General features: G+C 42.2%; 1 protein-coding gene across 1 annotated transcript in view; it reads left to right on the forward strand.

Moving 5' to 3' along the window:
* The window catches only part of ABHD2 (abhydrolase domain containing 2, acylglycerol lipase), a 41,477-nt gene that overhangs the window by 12,995 nt on the left and 7,224 nt on the right, over positions 1-21,258 (forward strand). Inside the window, exons 4-10 of the mRNA XM_064456227.1 lie at positions 8,223-8,398; positions 9,947-10,114; positions 12,937-13,120; positions 16,744-16,836; positions 18,517-18,627; positions 19,890-19,959; positions 20,841-20,925. Coding sequence (XP_064312297.1) covers positions 8,223-8,398; positions 9,947-10,114; positions 12,937-13,120; positions 16,744-16,836; positions 18,517-18,627; positions 19,890-19,959; positions 20,841-20,925 — 887 coding nt within the window. The remainder of the gene's footprint in view (positions 1-8,222; positions 8,399-9,946; positions 10,115-12,936; positions 13,121-16,743; positions 16,837-18,516; positions 18,628-19,889; positions 19,960-20,840; positions 20,926-21,258) is intronic.

Raw genomic sequence — 21,258 nt, forward strand, 5'->3', positions numbered from 1 at the left:
AAACAAACTCAGCTGCAACAAACTAGAACAAAATGTATGAATAGGTAATTGTTCAGTCTTTTTACCTGTATACTTATGTTAAGGGAGACAGGAATAGAATTGCTGTTGGGGATTGAAAGGGTTCACAGGAAAGACAACTCTAAGAAGTATATGTGATTTTTGTTATTCTGTTGATGTTATGAGACTTCTTTTAAATACAGAAACTTAGAAAAAATCAAATCCTGTCTTCAGGCATGAAAGTCACCTGGAGAATAAAGGAGAACAAATATATTTAAATTTCTCCAATTATGCATGAAATAGCTTTTTGCTAATTAGTCCTACAAACTATGTGAAAACAGCTTGTGCCATACTCCAGTAAAATCTTGTAAGGCTTTGATTACTTGCTAATTATTCAGAGTGTTAGGAAAGCTGATTAAGCAGCTCTTTTCAGATTCTACCATGAAAGCAAAATAAGTAGCCCAGCCATCTCTTCAGTATTGGGTTGTTGTAAGATCTGTTTTAAGACCAATTCTGTATAGATGTTAACTGGCTTTCAGACTTTGTTCAGCTCCCTTATGCTTAAGGGAGGAAGAGGTGAGGGTACTGCTGGAAAAAAACAGGGTGGCAGGGAGAACACAGAAATAAGCAAAGTTATTCTATCTGTGCCATTATGCAAAAATACTTGGGAAAAACACTTTTGGATTTTACTTCCTGTTCATGGTACTATCCTCACCTATGGGCTTACTCAATACCTTGTAACCGTAGTGTTACTCAGTAAGCTAAATGGTGGTCGATGAATAATTTGAGAGCTCTGGACAGTAAAACTGCCTGAGATGGCTGCGTGCCAGGTACCCTGCAGATGTTGGTACTGCTTCTTACAATTCTCTAAACTGCTAGAAGCTTTCTACAAACTGATTGAACACTGGTAATCAATAGACTGTCTTCCTAGAACTCATGGTTTTACCTCTGTTTCCTTTCCTCTGCCCCTGTCCAGCTCTGTGGCTTATCAAGTGGAGTAGCGTAATCAGACCCTTTTTGATTCAAAGAACTGTTCTTGCTTGGAAGCTCTTGCACATCAGCACAGCTATCAGCGCCCTTGAGCACTCGCGCCTAACCCCTGGCTGCAGTTGTCTCCTTTTCCTGTCTTCTAAACTGATACAGAAAGTCTGCCATCTGCTCATGCATTCCTCTAGAAATGCAGCATTAGCTCTTTGATTCGTGAGGACAAATTTGGCCAGTGCTTGCTGTACTGAGCTAGAGACTTTTTTTGCCTGTTCCCAATTTCTTCTACCATCAAGTGCGTGTGTATCTTTATTCCTGTAGAAGCCTGGCACAAGTGTCATCCTTATTGAAAATAATTATCCTTGCTGTCTGCACACTTTATCATTAATAAAGGCAAGCTCCTCAAAGATATAGGCAAATGACTGTCAAGCCTGTTAGTAAACACTGTCAAAGATCCAAACTAGATGCTTCTTATCCTTTGTTTGCACAGTAACCTGTACTGGGTAAGCAGGCTGCCTGGTACCAGAAGACTCTTTTGCACTGTCACTACTTTTCTTCTAGATGCAAGGAGACAAGTAGTCAGAAAAGCTGGCTTCAAGCTTTTCAATGTTCTTTCCTCCATCTAATAGCAAACAGTGTTTGATTCCTGTCAACTCCTTAGTGTTTTACTCTGAGGAACACTTCCAGGAGAATAATAAACTAGAACAGTGTTACTCCTGAGGCTTTGGTAGGTAAACATGTTGAGAGTAGAGAAGAATGTCAGCTCCCTCGTGGTAAGTTGAAGCATTGACCTTAGGGAGAGAAGCAGCCTCGGGGAGTCTGAGTCCTTGCAAGAAGCGCTCTGCGGTGGCATTGGCAGTAGCCTTGCGTTCTTCAGCTCTCATCGGCAAGGAAGAAGGGCTGTAATACTCATGCCTGTTTGGACTAGAATACTTCTTGTAGTCACTGAAGATTGAGGAGGGGTATGATGGGCACTTCACTAAAAAGCTGCCTAAATTGGGAAGGAGGTGGTTTAACCAAGGAGGGCAGTCTGTGCTTTTAAATAGTTCTGACTTCATGCAGTTTCTGTGGGCAGCAAACACTCTTATTCCACTTATGTTAGGTTCTCTTTCAGAAGCTCAGGGGACATGAAGCTGTGTAAGCTGCTTTAAAATTTTGCTGTTAGTTATTTGCTGTGTCTTCATCACATTGAACAGTCTAGCTGAGCTGACACAGAAAAAGCTGCTTTCTACATATTTGGGGGTGAGGGGCTTGAACCCCATGGACTTCTAGATGAGCTTTCTTGACTGGAATTCGAATTGCATTCCCTAGCTTCAAACAAGGTTTGATTTGTAAAGAATCCTTTAAATACCTCAAAACTGCTCTGTAAAGGGGACAAAAATAAGCTGTTACCTGTTGTGATGCAGGTAGCAGTTCTTGGGGTGTCTACTGACATGGACAAATTGTAGGCTCTGCTTTCTTGCCATCAGTATCCAATGTACTACAGCATATCAGAGCTGATGTAAGAGTTAATGTTTAGAGTACTAATCTCCTCAGAAGAAATGAAGTAATGCTCCAGAAATAAGCCTGTTGCTGAACTTCCACTTCAGATCTTTGAGGACCTGAATACTGATGCTTGCTAATAAAAATAGCACAGCTTTTATGTGCTTTGTGTGAGCTGCTTATACAGCTGCTTCTTTCCTAAATTCCTGCATACTGGGTGATGTACGCGCTCTAAAATCATAATCTGCTGCCTGAGAACCACTAAAAGTTAATCTACAATCACATGTTGGATTTTTTAATATTAAAATACCAGAAAGATGTTTGTGAAACACTTAAGAATTCTCTTGCTCTAGGGCACTGTTGTGGACAGTCACCTATCAAGATGTGGGGCTGTGCTGCACAGCTGAAACATAGCATTTGGAGCTAACGCTAGCGTTTGAGCATATTTACGTAACTGGCTGTGAATTCACTTAGCCAGTTAAGACTGAACTCTGTACTTGTTGTGCCATATAAGTCAGCTTCCCTAATAAGTAACTGGCATCCCCAGACCTGTTCTTGTGTCTGCCTTCTCTTGCAGAATCCTCTTACTGGAAGTTACCAGACTGGCTACTGGAAGCCATAACATGCCAGGCACTCTGAGTAAAGACAAATATTTGAGGTGGTTATCTATTGCAGCTGACCAAATCAAAACAGGGAAATGAGTCACTTGAAAGTCTCTGGGTCTGGAGCAAACTAGGAAGCCATTTTTGTTTCACAGAAACTGAGGTTTTTGTTTCCAGTACAACACAACTTTGCCTTTGGATCTCCTATGTTATCAGTGCTTGCTTGCCCGTGCTATTGTGGTATGCCATCCTTGTCCTTGTGTGGGCACGCATATACCTCTTTGGCAAGAGGTCTTCCTGACTGCTTTTCACCACCCAGATGGCTGCTCAGCCTCTGTCATCTCTAAACCACTATTGCAGAACACTGGAAACTCTGCTTGTAGACACAGTGTCTGTGCCTGGACACTCATACATGTGTGAGCAGCTTTGGAACAGAGCACACCAAGCACAGTGAATGATCTCCATACAGTGAAACTTGCTGTACTGGGATAATCTCTACAGCACACTGCTTTTCAAAACCAGTTTGGTTTATAGCAGGCACTATAGAGAAGTTGAAGTCTGTCATATTATTGAACACTTTCTCTGTTCCTGCTTAATACTAATGATGGAGGAAAGCCATCTGCTTTTATGAGTGAAGGCCCCTTGTTTGGAAGACATGATTAAATTTAGCAGTAGAGATACTTTGGGCATAAAATGTAAAGGGCAATGCTTGAATGCTTCCTAAACTGGGTGCTACTAAATTGCTCAGTCTGCATGATATCTATCTCGTGTTTCCACGTGTCACACTCCTCAGCTTGTTTTGTTAAGGTACGCCATAAGAAAAATAGCCTGAGTACATGTTCTTCTGCCTATAGGGTGATTGTTTCAGAGGAGCATCTCTTCTCAGCTCTTTGCCATGAGGAATGTTGGTTTTGTTGCAGAACAATCTGGGCTAGCTATTGCTATCAGCATTGGATAGTTAACTTTTTCAGCTGGGTTGAGTATGAAATGTCTCTGGAACTGTGTTTCACATAATATGGCTTAAATAAAACTTAGTTTCTGATCTACACTTCCAGAGGGTGAGGACTTCAGCATAACTCCTGGCTGGCTTTTTTGCCTCACCACTGTGATATCATACACCTTCATGACTGAAGAGTTCTCTCTATCCCCTCCTCCTTGTATGGTTTTAGTAAAAACAAGCTGAAAGTCCACACAAACCCTGGAGAAAAAGGCATCTTGTCCTTCAGTCCTGTACAGCCGTACCCTATTATGCTTGGTATTTGGTCTTGGAAGTTCTTGTAGGCTTTGTCTCAAAAATGTAGACAGAAATCACTCAGGAAGACTTTCAAATACAGATTTGTCCCCTGCCAAAATAGAGGGTCAACAGAAATAGTCAGACTGTATGCTCGATTCTCCTCTAGATTATGAGGATGCTTTGCAAAGTCAAACATGTCTGTCAGCTGAGGATAGCTTTTAATGGAATGCAGTGATACAGAGGCATCACTTTGCTGTCAAGGCTTTATAGGGCTTTGTAGTAGATTAGATTGGCAACTTGTCATGGTAAATTAAAGTATTAATATTCTTAATAGCTGCATGCTTTTGCATCAGTTTGGTAAGGTGAGTTTTAATCTCGTAGTTTTTCACTGATTATGCAAGATATATACAATCTGGGCAACTTCTTCCCTGTTGAAGCCTTATGATACCCAGGCTCCAGAAGACCGAACACTTAAGGGATTTTAGGATATCTATCTCACCATAAGCCTATTGCTTCAAGACTGATGGGCAGTAGTGGTAAGAAGACAGGTGAGAGAGCAGCAGCTTGCTATAACACTTGCATGTATTTCAGAGCTTTAACTGCTTTATTTTTAAGTGCCAACTACAGAAATATACTTAACATGCTTAAGTATGACTAAGTGGGAGTAACAAACCTCTGCATCAGAGTACTGTCCTATACACATTACTTATGCTGGAAATTGACCTTTGAATATTTATCTAGAAGAGTGTCGTTACATGCAGAATGACTAACACAAGCATGTCTTTGCTGCAGGCAGTGTGATGCTTAACTGAATGGAGTTCACATAAAAGATAAGCTGAGCATTTTACTTCCTAGGATGTTGAGAAACACTAGCTTATGCACTCTGAATGCACCTTTGTCCACAGGACTTCCCACAGGTTTAGCCTTTAAATGGAAATGTGGCATCCTTCCATTATCCTGGACGGAGTCACGGGTTCCTGCCTTGGTTTTAGTCTTTCCTTTAATGAAGGACATCTCAATGAAACTGAATGTGCAACAGCATGTTTTCATTTGCACTTTTATACATTCCTGTGTGAAAGCAGTGTAAAGGTTTGACTTACTGAAGATCAGTACTCTGGGTAACTTTTAGTTGGGTTATTCAAAGGCAGGTTTGCGGTTACCGCCCCCCCCCCCCCCCCCCCGAGAAACAAGCTGTGACCTGAGGAGGCAGGTTACCTGAGTGGTAAGCAGTACACTCTTGGTAAAGCAGTATACTTGAAGCCATTTGTCTTCATTTCAACTCCAGCAGCAGCAAGGCTTTGAAGATTTCTCATTTCCTCTCTGACAACATCCTGTGGTATGTGCTGCTGCATCTGTTCCACTGGAGGACTAACTTATAGCTGGAAACTGAACTGTACGCAAACATGAGGAAAGAATTGGTGCTTGCAGAGATCCTTGGTATTTTTTTAATCAAGGTGGTAGTAGTAATCAGTCACAGCTGTATAACTTGTCAGTTGTAGCTGGAGAAATGGCTTTCTTGTTAGTCCTATGGGGTAAGACTTAGAGTTTTACCTGGGATAATCTTTAATTTGAAAAAGTGGTGTATAGAAGCAGAATCACCAAAACTTTACAATGCGTGTGCTTAACCTAAGATTAGAAACCATGCAACAGTGTTGATGTCAGAATCTCTTCTAAAAGAGCTGCAAATTCTTATAGGCTGTATTTGATGGCACTCTTAAAAAAAAAAAAAAAAAGCTGATAGCAAAATCCATCTGTAAAGGACTTCTGTGAAAGAAGACAAAAAGCCAGTCAAGTACTGTCTAGTCTGGGATATGGCTATTGACCTGAACTGGTCATAAAGTAAATGACTGGGGTGAATCTAGCTGTTGCTTCTTATGCTAGAAGAGCAGTGTCTCTTCCATCTGGCATAATAGTTGTCGTTCAAAACCCTCTGCCGTGAGCTGTATGTGACTTGAGCAGAGCCACCTGTAGTTCTTGTGCAGTCTTGTTTACATTGCCTGCACTATCCTGATGGATATCTAGTTTGAATCATGAGAATGTGTCCACTGACTACTTCCCCCTCTACCAGTAATTGCAGAGCTTGTACAGTCCCCATCACTGCTGGGAATCTGCATGGCTAGTGTGCTGCACATGGTGCCTGGCAAGACTCGCTTGCAGTGGATATATCCCAGTGCAGAGATGCTGGGCTGATAAGATACATAGTGCTGCTAGCCTCATGCAGATTCTTCTAAAAGCTTTATAGTGGAGTGATCAAATTCAAGGTGCACTGAGGGCCAGTTTACAAGGTTACAAGCATCACTTGGCAGCTTTTGTAGCTTTTACTGAAGTGGTACCTACTTCTATGGGAATATTTTGGATCTCTTTGGGAAGTCCACTTGCACAAACTGAGTGAAACTGTACAATGAGCTACTGTGTTGCATTGACTGTAAGAAGTCTCCCTTGTGGATGAGGGAAGAGAACAACAGGAAGAAAGTGTGCACTGCTGCTCTTGCCTTGCTAAATAAGCCTAGATTTTATTTTTATAGGAAGTCTTTTTAGAGTGTGTAGGGGGAACAGGGAGTTGTGGGTACAACATGTAAGAGGTGGCATGGAGAAGAAGGTCCAGCTGTATGAGTAGGAAGTGTCAGAGGGCAGAGGCAAGATTTCTATCACATTCTAGGGGATTATGGTCTTAAGTAGTAAATCTGAGCTCCAAGCTGCCTAGTTTTCTGTGAACAGGGGAAAACATGAAGGAACAGACTCTGCTTCATGTGGTCTCAAGCACTAAAGGGAATAATTGCAGGAAGCCACAAAAAAACCCAAAATGGGGAGGAAGTTGCTAATCTCTCAGGATCCACGGAGGTGTCAGCAACTTTCAAGTTTCTTCTGGATACCCTGCTCTGTGTAGCAGAGACCACAGCTCCTTAACTGGAAGTGTGCCCTCTGGGACTGCTATTCTCCTAAACAATAAATCATTCATGCTTTCCTGTTGAGAACTGATGTAGCTATCTTTTTCAAGGCATTGGCCTAGTCTGTCCTTTGCAGAGTGGCCAGGTGACTGCCCCATCATGTAGACAACAGTGTCTCCTGTTAAACCACTTCCAGCTCTGCTTCTACTAACAAAACTGATAACTAAGCCTTTAACCCTTTCCAGTTAAAGCTGTTTCCCCCATGTCTTTTTTGAGGGCCAGTAAGCCAGGAAAAGAAAGACAATCTACAGTGTCATCTAGCTTTAATATACCTTTGATAAGCAAATTGGTAATTGGTAGAGCCCCATTTCATGTTGAAAGGGATTTACTATTCAGTGGAGCTTGGTTGGCCAGTTCTTGCAGGTCCTTATAAAACTGTCCCAGCTTTACCTGACTCTGCTTGAGGCAAAATCCCCCTGTACCATGCTCCTCACTTAATTGAGACAGCAGTTCTGTGTAAAATCATCCCAACCATCAAGTCTTGTGGCTTTTGGTCATCTAGAACTTGCTGTCAATCCTGTCATTTCTGCCACTGGCTTGTACAGTCAAGTGCTTATACAAGTTCATATGGTTCAACCCAGCAGGCTTCAGTGTTTCAGTTAAAACAGATTTACATTTTACAGGTTTTGGAAGTCAGCTTGGTTGGCTAGCAACATGCTGTCCCAATCTCACTGAGGCACAAGGCCTCTGCATATTTGAGAAGTATTTGTGCATGTAACATTTCAATATAGAGGAGTGTCTGGATTTTGGCTTCTGCTCCTGCTATCAGTGGTGATTTGTCAGCTTTGAGAGCATATCAGTGTCTCCTCTTGCATAATGCTGCAAGGTCAGTGCTGCCAGTTCAGTTGTAGCAAAAACAATTTCATATTTGTTACTATATTTGGTAGGGAGGGGAAGATTTATGGGTGTGCTTATCTGTTCTCAAAGGCTTGTTAACACAGCAGGGATAAGCCATTAAATTACTGCCTTTTTCAGGTACATTCCACCCCTAATCTGGGGAAAGAGCGGACATATCCAGACTGCCCTTTATGGAAAAATGGGAAGAGTGAGATCTCCACATCCGTACGGACTTCGCAAGTACCTCATGATGCCAGATGGAGCAACAGCCACCTTTGATCTCTTTGAGCCACAGTCTGAGCACTGCATCGGAGGTCAGTCAAACAGCTCCTGGCTACCTATAGCTGCTAACCTGGATTCTGTGTACAGGGGGATGGATGAGGATGCTGCTACTTGAGTGAGCAGGAAGGATAGCTGTGAATTCTGGTGGTGGAAGGGGTCTGCTAAGCAATACTAACCGATGTGTGAAGGCTGTGAGGCCATCTTGCTGCGTACCTGTATCTCGGACAGCAGGAAAGACCCTGCCAGACTAATGAACTGTTTGTGGCAAGAGGTGGGGAGCTAAGGAACAGAAGAAATGTTCCATAACCTGTGCCTCAAGTGAAAGGCTGGCAAAGAGAGTCTGGTAAACCCTGTTTGGAGTGCTCTTTGCCTGTTAAGGCTGTCATATCATGGAACAGAGGCTAGCTGTATGAGGCTCTTCATAGCCTGGTGTGTATGGAAAAGAAACTAGACTTCATCTTTCCCTTACAGATTCTTGGTAGTCTTTACTAACAGGTGTTTCAAGATCTGCATGAAAACAAATTTAATGTGCACAAGATATGAAGGAGTCAGACATGAAGAGAGCTCCATGAAAAAAAAATCATGGTGATTCCTTACAATGTTATCTATGTATATTTAGAGTGAATGTCAGCTTTCAAACTCACTGTTACTAGAATTAACAGCAACACTTAAAAGTGAGTTACTGTGGCTTGACTTCAGAATTAGTTTACCCCTGCAGTAGCTGACTTCATTGTAAGTCCATGACTCCCATTTGGCCTTCAGAAAAAGCAGACTTCTTAAGTGTCAGTGAGATCCTTGTGGTATAATACTTCCCTGGGAACAGTTACTGTTCTCTTTATTACTGAAGAGAATTTGAGCAGTGCTTTCCTAATGAGGCAAAAATTCAGTGGCTAGAGCTGCTAAGCATTGGAGCTTTGCACATAAGAGTCTGATAGCTAATTCAAAGCACATATGCTAATCCTGAATGTAATTTACTGTGCTTACTTGAATTACAACAATCACTTTCTTAGTTGATGAAATGATATCTTGTTAAACTAGAACAGTGTCAGTAGATCAAATATCATTAGATTAGCCACAAAGCAGATGATGGCTCATGTCAGCCGATCAGAATGTCTGTGCTTAGCGAAGTTTCATTTTGAAGATCTGTGTTACACCTAACTCGGGAAGGGAAATGAGGGAAAAACAGCATAGCCAGTCTACTTGGTGTGTGAAGGAGGAGTGGCCTCCAGAGCTTCCACACACTTAGCAGTCACAACAGGCTGTCAGAAGGCAGAACATGTGTAATGTCAAAAACATTCTTCCAAAGGGAAGAATTTACTCTTGGTCTCTAGGCAGTGCCTGTAGAACTGTTTGGGCAGCTTTCCCTGAAGTTAGAAAACTGTTCATCTCCTGTAACATGAATCACGTTTTCACATCTGTAGCACTAGTCCCCTGTCCCACACTGGATTTTTGGCAGCATAGTAGGACTTTTAGCTTGCTCCTGGTAGATGGTTTCCCACGGATCTGAGATGGAAACCTTTTGAATATCCTAATTTGCATGAAGTGAAATTTACTTAACTTGCCTTTCTTTCTGTGCACAGAGGATGTCACAATGGTAATCTGCCCTGGGATTGCTAACCACAGTGAAAAGCAGTATATCCGCACTTTTGTTGACTATGCGCAAAAAAATGGGTACAGATGTGCTGTCCTGAATCACTTGGGAGCCTTACCAAATATTGAGCTCACTTCTCCACGAATGTTCACATACGGTAGGTACTTTATGGCAGCTGGGGACTTATTTTCAAGCTTGTGGAATTTCTAGGGCTTGATCAGCCTCCTTCAGCATAACACAACTGCCATATCTGAGTGAGGATAATAACTGTTCTGTTTCTTAAGAACTAAATTGAACTTGTGTGTGAGGAAGAGGGGAGGCTAATGCTGGGGTTCATTTTCCTTGTCTCTTCCCCCAGCTCTTACACATGGATCTTAATCAAGGAGGCAGGATTTTTTTTGAAATAAAACTTTCGAAAAAAGCTCCTGTGGTTACAGAGCCTGCTCAAATTATTTTAGGGATGAAGTGTCAGTTTAGCGGAATGTGAAACGAACCTGGCCCTGAAAGGTAAACACTACTTCTGAGGTTTTGCAAAATGTAATAGGAGACAAGTTTGTACCAGCCTATGCAGGAAGTACATTTCTGTCCTAGGAGGAACACAGGAGGATGGGTCCCTAGATGTAACACAAATGTCAAGGAACAGCAGCAATTCTATAGTATGACAGTAAAGCTACAGAAGTGTTGTTGTTTAACTGCCATGATTTTGAGCTTTCACCTTGAGTATAAGGAAATCTTTCCTAACCTAGGAATTAAAAGGAACAGAGGATTTGGAACTGTTAAGGGTGGCTCCAGCTATTCTCACTAGCAGGGAAGTTAAGTAACATGATCTTGGTAGAACGTGGCCCCTGTGCCTGTGACCAGATCTGGATATTCCTGAGTTCTCTTGAGCTTTCATGTTCCTCTTTACTGCAAACAGCTATAGGTACATTATGTCATGAGTCAATTGTGGTTTTAGCAGATTGGGGTTAGGTTTCTTATCTTTTTTTAAAGATAAGATACTACCTACTAAGAGTTTGGATTAACAATGTTTATATCAAGCAGCTGAATTGCCAAAATAGAAATGTTGTGCTTTGAGATTCTAGGTCTGGCAGACAAATAAGCCATAATGCTTTGTTGCTTGTTCTACAGTTATTAAATCTACTCCTCAGCGAAGAACACTTCAGGAACACCAAGTACATCAATTTGTGTTGAGGTCCCAGGCTAATGGCTTCAAGCCTGCCATTGGCCTCCTTAAAACATTTGCTCTTTTGATAAAAATCAAGAGCTTTCTTCCATGGAGCTTTGCTTTAGACCTTGGGGAGTTACTCTGTAGTACAGCTCTTGAGACATACCTTTCTGAGCCATTTATAGCCTTGGAAAGGGCAAGGAATGCCTAGCACTTCCTTGGAGTAAAACAGTAAATTACTTGGAGTCACTTGTTAAACAGCGCCAGCAAGACCACGAGCAGACTTTACTCTGCCTCCAACCCAAATATCCTAGTGCCCTTCCAGCTTTTGCTGGATTCCTGACATATTTGTTGAGAAGCAAATAGCCTGAACTCAGGATTAGCTGAATCCTTCAGCCTTTACATCAAGCTTGATCTGTTGCTATTCTAGTTTGGGATTTCTGAAATAGTTGCCAGCTACCCTCAGATCATGAAGGTCAAACATTAAAGTATTTTGACTGCTGGCTTTTTCCAGAGGAAACTGCAGCAATGCAGCATTTGTCATCTTGAGGAAAATTGCTCATTAAGAATGTTCACAAGGAGATGCCCAAGTCCTGCTGAAATGCTCAGCCAGAAGCCAGCTATTTCACTGAAGTAAATACAAACTCTGGTGCTCAGTCTGCTCCAGAGCTAGCCAAAACCTGAGTCTGTCCAGCAAGGCTGCTACTGTTGGAGTGGGGACACAGTGTAGCACTATAAGGCTGGCACAGAGCAGGATCCCAGCTCTTGGGATTTAACCCCGTGGATAATTCCACAGCACAGAATTGAGATTCTGACTCCAGACAGGAATAAACAGCTGAAGTTTTGTTTCTGTTGTTCATGCAGGGCCTCCTGTGTGGTTTGCAGTCTTAAATCCAATGGGAAGGTTAACCAAGTGCATAGGCAGTTGATATTGGTGTACTAATGCCATTGGTTTTGCAGCTGCTTCCCTTCATGCTTCCTTTGCCCAAACTCAAAGGCAGCTGTAGGTACTCAGATGTTGCATGTGTAGATGCCTTCAAGTCTGTCAAACAATCTGAGGATCACAGTACTGCCAGAAGGGGGATCCCTTGGTGCCTGCAGCCTGTGGGATGCAAGTGGGTGTTTAGCTGAGAGCAGAAGAGATCTGTATAGAGACACTTACCTCTTCTCTTGAAGAGGGGATACCCATGCATCTTCTAAGAAGCTGCTGTATCTTTACAGTGGTTTAAAAAAAGGTTAAAAGGTTAAAAAGTGCTAGCTGCCTCTGCTTAAACCCTTCCCTCTATTCCCTTAACACTTGCTTAGTCATGCTCTGCAGCAGTCCACTGAGAGCTCTGTCCTGACAAGTCAACTCTGCGTTTCCATCGCCTCCCTGTGTTAGCATGGATTTAAGGATCCATGGCAGTCTTGCTAAAAGCAGAGGAGTAAGCTGCTTTCCAGGGACCCCACTTAAGTTCAGAAGTGGAAAACTGCCTCAGGAATGTAATGATGTGTGCTGTTCTTAGACAGTAATGTCAAGGCCAGAGTTGTTGGACTTTTCTTTCTAAAGCAGAGTTTGGATTGTCAGATTATCTGTTGTCATGATTTTTAAGCAAGTTAATTTAATCTTTCTTTGGCATGCTGTCAGAACTAGTCATGAGCTAAGGTCCACAGGAATCATAAAACAGATACATGAACACATGTGTGAATCATAGCTCTTAAAACATTAAGGTTATTGAAAAGTCAGAAAGGGTAAGAAGCTGAACTTAAAGGACACAGCTGAAGCTTGAAGTGGGAATCTGTTATATGATTCTTGACTTTGTCCTTGTCTTTAGGCTGCACATGGGAATTTGGTGCCATGGTTAATTACATCAAGAAGACCTACCCACAGACCCAGCTGGTTGTTGTGGGCTTCAGCCTGGGTGGAAACATTGTGTGCAAATACCTGGGAGAGAGCCAAGCCAACCAGGAGCGAGTCCTGTGCTGCGTCAGCGTGTGCCAGGGGTACAGTGCACTGAGGTAGGTCTAGAGACTTCTCCATGCTCGTCTCTTCTGTCCCCTCCTGCGCTCCCAGGTCTTTAGCAGGGTGTGTGTGGAAGGGCAGGGGAAGAGTGTGTTGCTTTTTTTGCATCGAACTGGTCCGACAGACTGCAATGTGTGGGATGCTGCCCTCCTGAACGAGCAACAAAGCTTTGATTTGGCAGCACAAATAAGCTTTCTGTCAACAATGCAAATAAGTTTTCTTACCTGGCCAGGTACATGCCGGCAGTTTCTGGTCTGTATGTGTGAGCTGGCCTAACTCAGTGTCATGGCAGAATTGCTACAGTGTCAGAAGAGGCATTCCTCGTCAGTCCTGGTGTAATTAACCAGGCAGACTGGGCAGCATGGCAAACTGCTGAGATAATGCCAGCTTTGCAAGCAATAGTTTACACTTCCTCATCACTCTGAGAAGGATTTCTTGGTTCATAATACCTTTTCTGGCTTCAGTGTGCAGTTTCATCTGGCAGCTCTTACCTGGGGAGACTGGAAAGATGCACAGCTCTTACACCGTCAGTCCATGCTCCCCTCTTAGTCTGTGTTACTGAAATAGTGCTGTGGGCTAAGAAGGAGATGGAGAGGCACTTGCGATTATGTGATATGATTTGGAAGGTGAGGAGGGGAAGGCTTATAACCCTAAAGTCTGCATAAAATGTTAACCTGTGGTTCCCCACCTGGAAGCCAAGGCTGTAGCACTTCAAGAGCTGTAACAGCTCCACATACTGCTAACATCTTCATTTACTGATGGAGGATCTGGGTACAGCACAGCTGCTTGCAAACAAGTGGCTCAACTAATGTGCAGTAATTTTCCATGCATGCACAGTTAATGAACATTAAAACAGTGTAACTGGCTAAGCTGCTTTCAGTTTTTACTGTCTGTACATATCGACAACTACTAAGGTGTAGCTGACTTTACAGAAATTTAACTGCACTTTTGAGCCCTGAGACTATTTGAAAGGCAAAAGGAACTGTTGAGGCTAGGGTATTTGGGTAAATATCTTTTGGGCAGATAAAAATGATGAAACTGGCAGCCCTGTGAGGGGCTTGCTGTGGAATTTGGCCTCTCAGCCTGGTCAGGGTAGCTGGAACTCTCTTGATGCTGCTGATGCTTTGCCCGTACAGGGACCAGTTTAGTAGTCAGCAGTCTGAAGACACCTTTTATGAGTTAAACTCTTACAGGTGAGAGTAAGAAGCTTTTCTGGAAGCATTAAGATGTGACTAAGAGCTTGATATGCACTTCAGTAATATTCTAGCATACCTAATCCCTTTTGAGATCAGATATAAGTACTGCTGAAAGTGCATAATCTACTGCTAGGTCCCCATGAGTTCCCACCCTTGAAATCTGAACAGATGTTTCAGAAACAGTTTTTCTGTTCTGTTTAATGTTCTTAGTTGTCTTGGGGTTCTGGCATGGAGCACAGAGCATCCTTTTGAAGCTAGTTCCTCAATTGCAGCCTTCAGACAGGGTTTGCAAGGATCATATCTGCCTGTGGTCCGCTTGGTTCATCTTCCGCAATTATGCAATATTGTATTTCTGGTCTCCAAAAGGGTGTTGAAATTAATGCTGTTCCTTAAGCCCACTTCTGTAGTAGTATGTCACGATGTGCTGGTAGAATAGCAGGGTAAGGACAACATGTTTAACAGTACTGGACTTGATATTTGTGTGGAAAAATAACAGCCACTTGTCTGACTTTAATGCATATCTTAGTGTGTTGTGTGGCTTATTGAGCTCTTGACTCCACCTGCTGGGTAAACATCTACTAGCAAGTCTCCAGTCACAAAACATCTGCTATGCATTACTGGGCAGTCAACAGAAAGGCTTTTCAGATATTGTCTCTCTAATATCTACTTCTGCTTTAAATGCTAATTAGCTGAAGAGCCTAGGAGAAAGCAACATCAGTAAATATCTATTAGCAAAAGACAGAATAACCAGGGGCACAAGGCTCTCCCTATAGGAGTGGGAGGGAAGAGGTACAAAACAGCTCCATGTAGAATGGTTAAGCCTTAGCCTTCCTGGGCTTGGTCTGGCAGGTTAAAATAACTGGCCTTATCATGGGCTACATAAGTGGAATATCCAGGTAGATGTGACCAGTTAGTTTACAATTCCATTTTCTTTTAATAGCTTGTACAGCCTTTATCCCCCAAATAACTTTAGGAAGTGAGGGGAAAAAAGTGGTGGGGAGCAAGGCGAACCAGGGATCTGAAACATGAAAGCCTTTCCAGAGGATTAAGCCTGAGTCCTGTAGATGGGCATAATAAGTAGCAGCAGTACTAGGATCTCCCAGAAGAATATGAGGCTCTTAGTTTAATGAATTACACAGAGTCTGGGGAATTTGTTCCCCAAGGCTATATGGGGACATGTCTCCTTATTCATTAATCTGTGGCTTGCACAGGCTTGATTCTGCTTCTTGATCTTGTGGAATGCATCTTCACCATAGCTACAGGCTGTGGGGAGAGTCCTCAGCCTTGAAACCTGTGCAGTTCTCAAAATACCAGAAGCTGCCTTTTTTCAGTGCTTGCAGCTCTTTGTGTTAGGAGTACTACTGTACGCCACAGGAACTGCAGGGAAATGTGTAGTAGCTTTAACTTTGAATGTCTTGTAATAACTTAGTTTGCTTGGAAAAATCTTCTGTGAAGAAAATGTGTCTTCGTTCCCCTGCCCTGGCATAAACCTGGTAGGTATAGTCTGGCTATACAAAAAGATACGTTGTTTTTTCTTTTTTTAATTCTATGCTCCATCATGGTTTACTACAAGAAAACATAGCTTGCTTTTGCTCTGGTAGGGGATTTGCAGGTTGTGGCCTGGGAGGTTATGCTATAAATCTGCTGTAGTTCTCATGGTATGTTAATGTTTAAATGGTAGGAGTACTTCAGTAGCTGAAACCACTGAGCAACCTAAGAATGCTGGGAGCAAATGATAGTGTGTTTCCTCAGTAACAGCAAACCCTGTTAAGAGTAAAGCTATAACCTGCCCATGACCCTGCATAGCAAAGGAGTGCTGGTATCTGGCAGAGCTCGCAGAAGTCTGGATTACTTTAATGCTCTTAACAACAGATAAGCTGTGAAGTGCTATTCTGCTTTGAGAATAGGTAAAGACTTCAACTCAGATGCCACTAGCAGCTGCAAGTGGTATTTTATTTCTACAGCTCCTGCAAATGAAGCTAAAACAATAATAGTGCCTGTACATATTGGAAACATCTGCACAAATTATTCTGCAGAGCTAATAGACACAATAGACAACGCTTTGTTCAGTAACAGGTTTTAGTTCTTTCCTTGGTAGTCCCATTAGGTAAATTAAGCTCAACTTATGCAAAGGGAAACTAAAATCATCTTGTCAGTGTTGCAGATCTTGATTGATGGCTCTTAAATGCTCTGATCAAAATAGCCAATTGCTTTGTGCAAAATGAGACTGTAGATCTGTTTTCTTATGCTACCAAACTTCTTCAAAGTGGAAGTAATTTCCTGGAAAAAGTTAAGCTGTGGCAGGGAAAGCCTGGAGTTCTGTTTACGTAGCCTCTAGGCTGCCATAAGATGTTAGTGTGTTAATCTAATCTTTCAAGATCTCCATTAACAGCTTTGATTGTTCTGCACTGTGTTTTTTCTAGGGCACAGGAAACCTTCATGCAATGGGATCAATGTAGAAGATTTTATAACTTCCTCATGGCAGACAACATGAAGAAGATCATTCTTTCTCACAGGTACTGTAGTACATGGCTTACAGTGATAGTATTGATTGGGTCAATTGCTATATTGATTCAATATAGCAATTGTCATCTTGGACCTTTAAAATAGGGCTTGTGAAAGATTATGCACCAGTTCCTTGCTTGGTGGTCTTTGACACGGGCTCCCCTTCTATGCTGGTTCATCTAATCTCATTCATATACTGTAAAAATAAGCAAATAAGCTTTGGTTATCTTGTTAGAAGAATGCTGGCTTTGTTGTCATCTTGCCTTCTGAGGAGACTTAATTAATAAACAAGATGCGCACAGGAAAACATTGCAGTTAGATTTCAGCGTGGAGTATTCTGCATCTGTTTCACTTCTAGCCAAAGAATTCCCTATTCAAGGAGCCTCTTGGTCTGCCACCTACCTGAGGCAGGATTAATTTTCAAGATCATCTGTATGGGGCTGCTGCTTATCAAATAAGCAAATAGTCAAACTGTAGCTCTGGCTTCTGGCTGTTCCTCTAGAAAGAGCATGTAGCAACTTGCTTTTGCTCTTCCTGGAGTGCAGGTGTACTTGTAGGATCCCTGTGCTGTTGTTGTGATCTGTGGTTCTCACATATCAAAGAAATGTTTGTTAAACAGGTGACATGCTCAGTGGTGGTGTTCTCCAGAAATGCTTTGAGTACTTCTTTCAATAGGCAATAAATGTGCAAGTACCTCATCTGTGTATATTTGAAGTTGCCTGACTCGAGGGAAAAGGAGGGGAATATCTAAGACCTGTTCCAGTTATGAGCATGTGTCACTTGTGAACTCTTGGTCCATTGTTTACATTCCTGTGCAGTATGAAACACTTGTAGAAGGAATTAGGACAGCTGACATGTGGGATGATCCACATAATTCATTCCAGATTAACAAATATTTAGACAACTCGACCAAATTGAACAAGTGAGGTTAGATAAGCCCCCATTAAATGGTACCCAAAAAAAGCCAGTGCTGGCTTGAAGGCATGTCTATTAAGTAAACTTTTTTCCATAATCACTTGTGCTCTAAGGCTGCTCCCCCAAATCAAACTTAGCCTACCTCCTACTCTGCCCTGCAACTGCCTCTGAAAGGGAATAAAAACCCTTTCCAGCTTGTGGCTTTTGTTCTATTTGTTAGGGGAGCAGTTTGTTCTGGTAAAGAAACACATCCTCTCCTGAGAGTAGTAACTAATTATGACAAATGTCTATAGTAAATAGCTTTCGGCTAAGGTAATGCCCCAAGTAATTTCTGCTATGTGAGCTAATCTAATATCTGTGCTGGGGAGACTTTAGGACCAGATGGTGAAGGAGATGCTATGCCCAGGACTGCTAGTGCTCTCACCCGAGCCACCCACAGGTTTGGTCTGAAGCCAGAGGACCCTCCCTCTAACCCAGTCTCTGTTCCAAATACCCTTAGTGTTGTCTGTTCTGGGAAGATTCTTTTTAAAGGCCCCTCATGCAGTTTTTCAGTATAGCAAGAAAGCACTTTTTTTTTTATAAAGAGGCTGCTAGGGTTTCTGTTATGTCTTGCTGTGAAGGGAGGTGGACAAAAGCTGTGCTTGTTCTCAAAGTCTCATGTATATTTAGCCCACTTCTTATCTTGTCAGACTTGGTAAACTTAGTTGTCCTTGAACAGGGCATGACTTCTCCCTTGTTATGTTATTTGGATGTTTTTCTTGATGTTACTCTTTCAGGCAAGTTCTTTTTGGAGATAACATGAAGAAGCCACAGAGCCTGTCAGATGCTGATCTGAGCAAACTGTATACAGCAACATCCCTTATGCAGATTGATGATAACGTTATGAGGTATGAAGGGCTATTCTCTGATCCTATGTAGACCTCTGAAACTACCTTCTCTTTCAAGTGTTGCTCTTGCATGCCTTTTGCTGTGCCTGGAGGACTCTGCAGAAGTACAGTGCTGACAACTTCAGAAATTCTTCCTTGCCTTCACATTGAATAAAACTTACCAGAAAAAAAGCCCCAACTTACTATTGACAGTTACAGCTTCTGTAAAATCATCCATGAGGCATTTGTCAGTAAATCTGAACCTGCAGCCATCAGTAACACAGGAAGAATGTAGCTCTGTTGCAAGCTCTAGGAAGAAACAGTGCAGAATGTGGAAAGCAGCTCAGAACTGCTCATGAATGTCCTTAGCCCTGCTTGAACTTTGAAACAAACCTTTCCCCCCCCCCCCCCCCACTCCTGTCTTCTCAAACATCAGGGTTGGCTGAGATGATACAACCTTTTTTACTTGTCATATTAACACCTAAATTAAGCTCTCTGTGGTAAGCAGTAGCCTGTTACTGCCCATGTCCTTGAAAACAACCTAGCACTTTCTTCAGTGGCAGTGTTCGTACCATGGCATGTTCTGTATTACGCATTGACACTTTTCCAAAATAAAGCTGTAAACTGTTGACTATACAGCTACAACACTTTTGGCAGACTGGGAGTATTGCTGGCTGCTTTTTAAAAGCCATTGCTAGGGAAATCTCCCTACTTGTCTTTCAACCCTGAGGCCTTTCTAGTTTGGGCCAACACCTATGTTTTTGCTCATGTCAAAAAAAAAAAAAAAAGGCACCTTAGTGTAGGTTTAATGAATTCTTGGCTTGGGATGGAGAGCTAAGGATTTGGCAAAGAACTGGAACCACAGTGGATTCTGGGTGACTTGTAGACAGGCTCTATCATCTAGTATGTATGAGGTTCACAAACTGTCATGGTTGTGTATTTGAAAAGGCTTTCAGGTAAAGATGAACAAGATCATAGCTTACTTTCTTGCATGTGTACAATTACTTAAGTGAAATGGGATACTTTCAAAAGAAATATGCTGAAGGCTGCTAGACTTCAACTTGTGTATATAACTTGCCTGTGCTATCACAATGGTTGAGTAAAGCACAATGGCACATGCTGCTAAAGGTGAGTTTTGCAGAGACACTGGGTAGAGGAAAAAAAGCATTGTCCGTGAAAATTGATGCATCATTTCTATTTCTGCATATATCTCCTCACTTGAAAATAAGTGTCATGTGGGTATTAGAAGTAGATGATTGCAATGACAATCTTCTTTATTTCAGGAAGTTCCATGGCTACAGTTCCCTGAAGGAATACTACGAAGAAGAAAGTTGCCTGCAATATTTGCACAGGGTAAGCTCTTGCAATAGAAACTGCTCTTGTACCTTTATTTTCCTACGGGAAGAAGATGTGCTGTCGTTTCTGTTGTTGATAGCTAGGCACAGCTGTCTTAGCTGGGATTTTCAGAAATAATCAGACATAGTTTATTGGAGTGGGATTTTAGTTCTTGCTACCTCTAATGCTAGGGCTAAATGCTCTAGGCTCTTAAGAGCTTATAACTCTGACAGGTAGTCGCACCCAAGTGATCTAGATAAAGCCATGCATTGAGCTGAGCTGCTCTGAGTATATGAGGATAAGGTGGGAAATGGGTGGTGGCACAGAGCCTGCAGTCTCAAGGAAGAAAGTTTATTAGATACTGAGGGAAGAGACTCAGGATGCTACCTGGCAGGCGGATGCTTAGCAGACCAAAGCTTTGCAGAATTGGAACTGGAAGATTAATCCCTCCTTGATCTGCTGAGCCAGAGGATGGAGGTGTTCCAAGGGAGTTTCCTGGACTTTAACCAAGGTGTCCATAACAGAGCTGGCACTAGCTGCCTCATGTGCAAATCAATACAGAGCAAAAAAGGGTGTAGCTATTTGAATTCTGAGAATGGAGAAAATCTGTGATTCAGTATGTGTTTGCTCTGATGCACCCCTGCCCCTTTCATACAATTGAGTTGGGGAGAAAGAGTGCTGCAAAGCAGCACTAGTGAAAAGCAGCACCATTAGTGAAAAGCCACCAGTCTTAAATTTCAACTTTTTTTCCTTTTCTCCTTTTCTGATGCTTCTCCAGGTATAGGGCGATTCTGAAATAAGATGTCTCGAGTTAAGATGCTTTTACAGTTGATAGACTGAAATTTAAATACCAGTGCTTTACTGGGTTTTTTCCTTTCTTGTCATATTTCTTGATGCAGATCTATGTTCCTCTTCTGTTGGTTAATGCTGCTGATGACCCTCTTGTGCATGAGAGTCTTCTATCAATTCCAAGAGCTCTTTCAGGTATGTTGAAGGATTCTGCTCCATCTACGCATATTTGGGTGCCTGCAGCTTCCTTATCACATCATGATCCATGATTTCAAAGCAGCTTGACTTGCCTCCTTACACCTGTAATCCTGTGGGAGGTGTATTAAGCCTCTTTTAAATCACCAGTTACTAGAACTAATAAGGCTAACCTTGAGCAGGAAGAACTTGAGTCCTTGCAGATATCTTCTGCTGTTTTGGCTTGTGTTGATAGCCAGTAAGTTACATTCAGGTTGCATTCTCCAATGGAAAAAAATATTCCTCAAGTCTTCATTCCTTACTGGGATTTAGTAGAAAGGTGGGTTATTATAG

This window comes from Phalacrocorax carbo, chromosome 7, assembly GCF_963921805.1.
Source record: "Phalacrocorax carbo chromosome 7, bPhaCar2.1, whole genome shotgun sequence".
NCBI classification, from domain to species: Eukaryota; Metazoa; Chordata; class Aves; order Suliformes; family Phalacrocoracidae; genus Phalacrocorax; species Phalacrocorax carbo.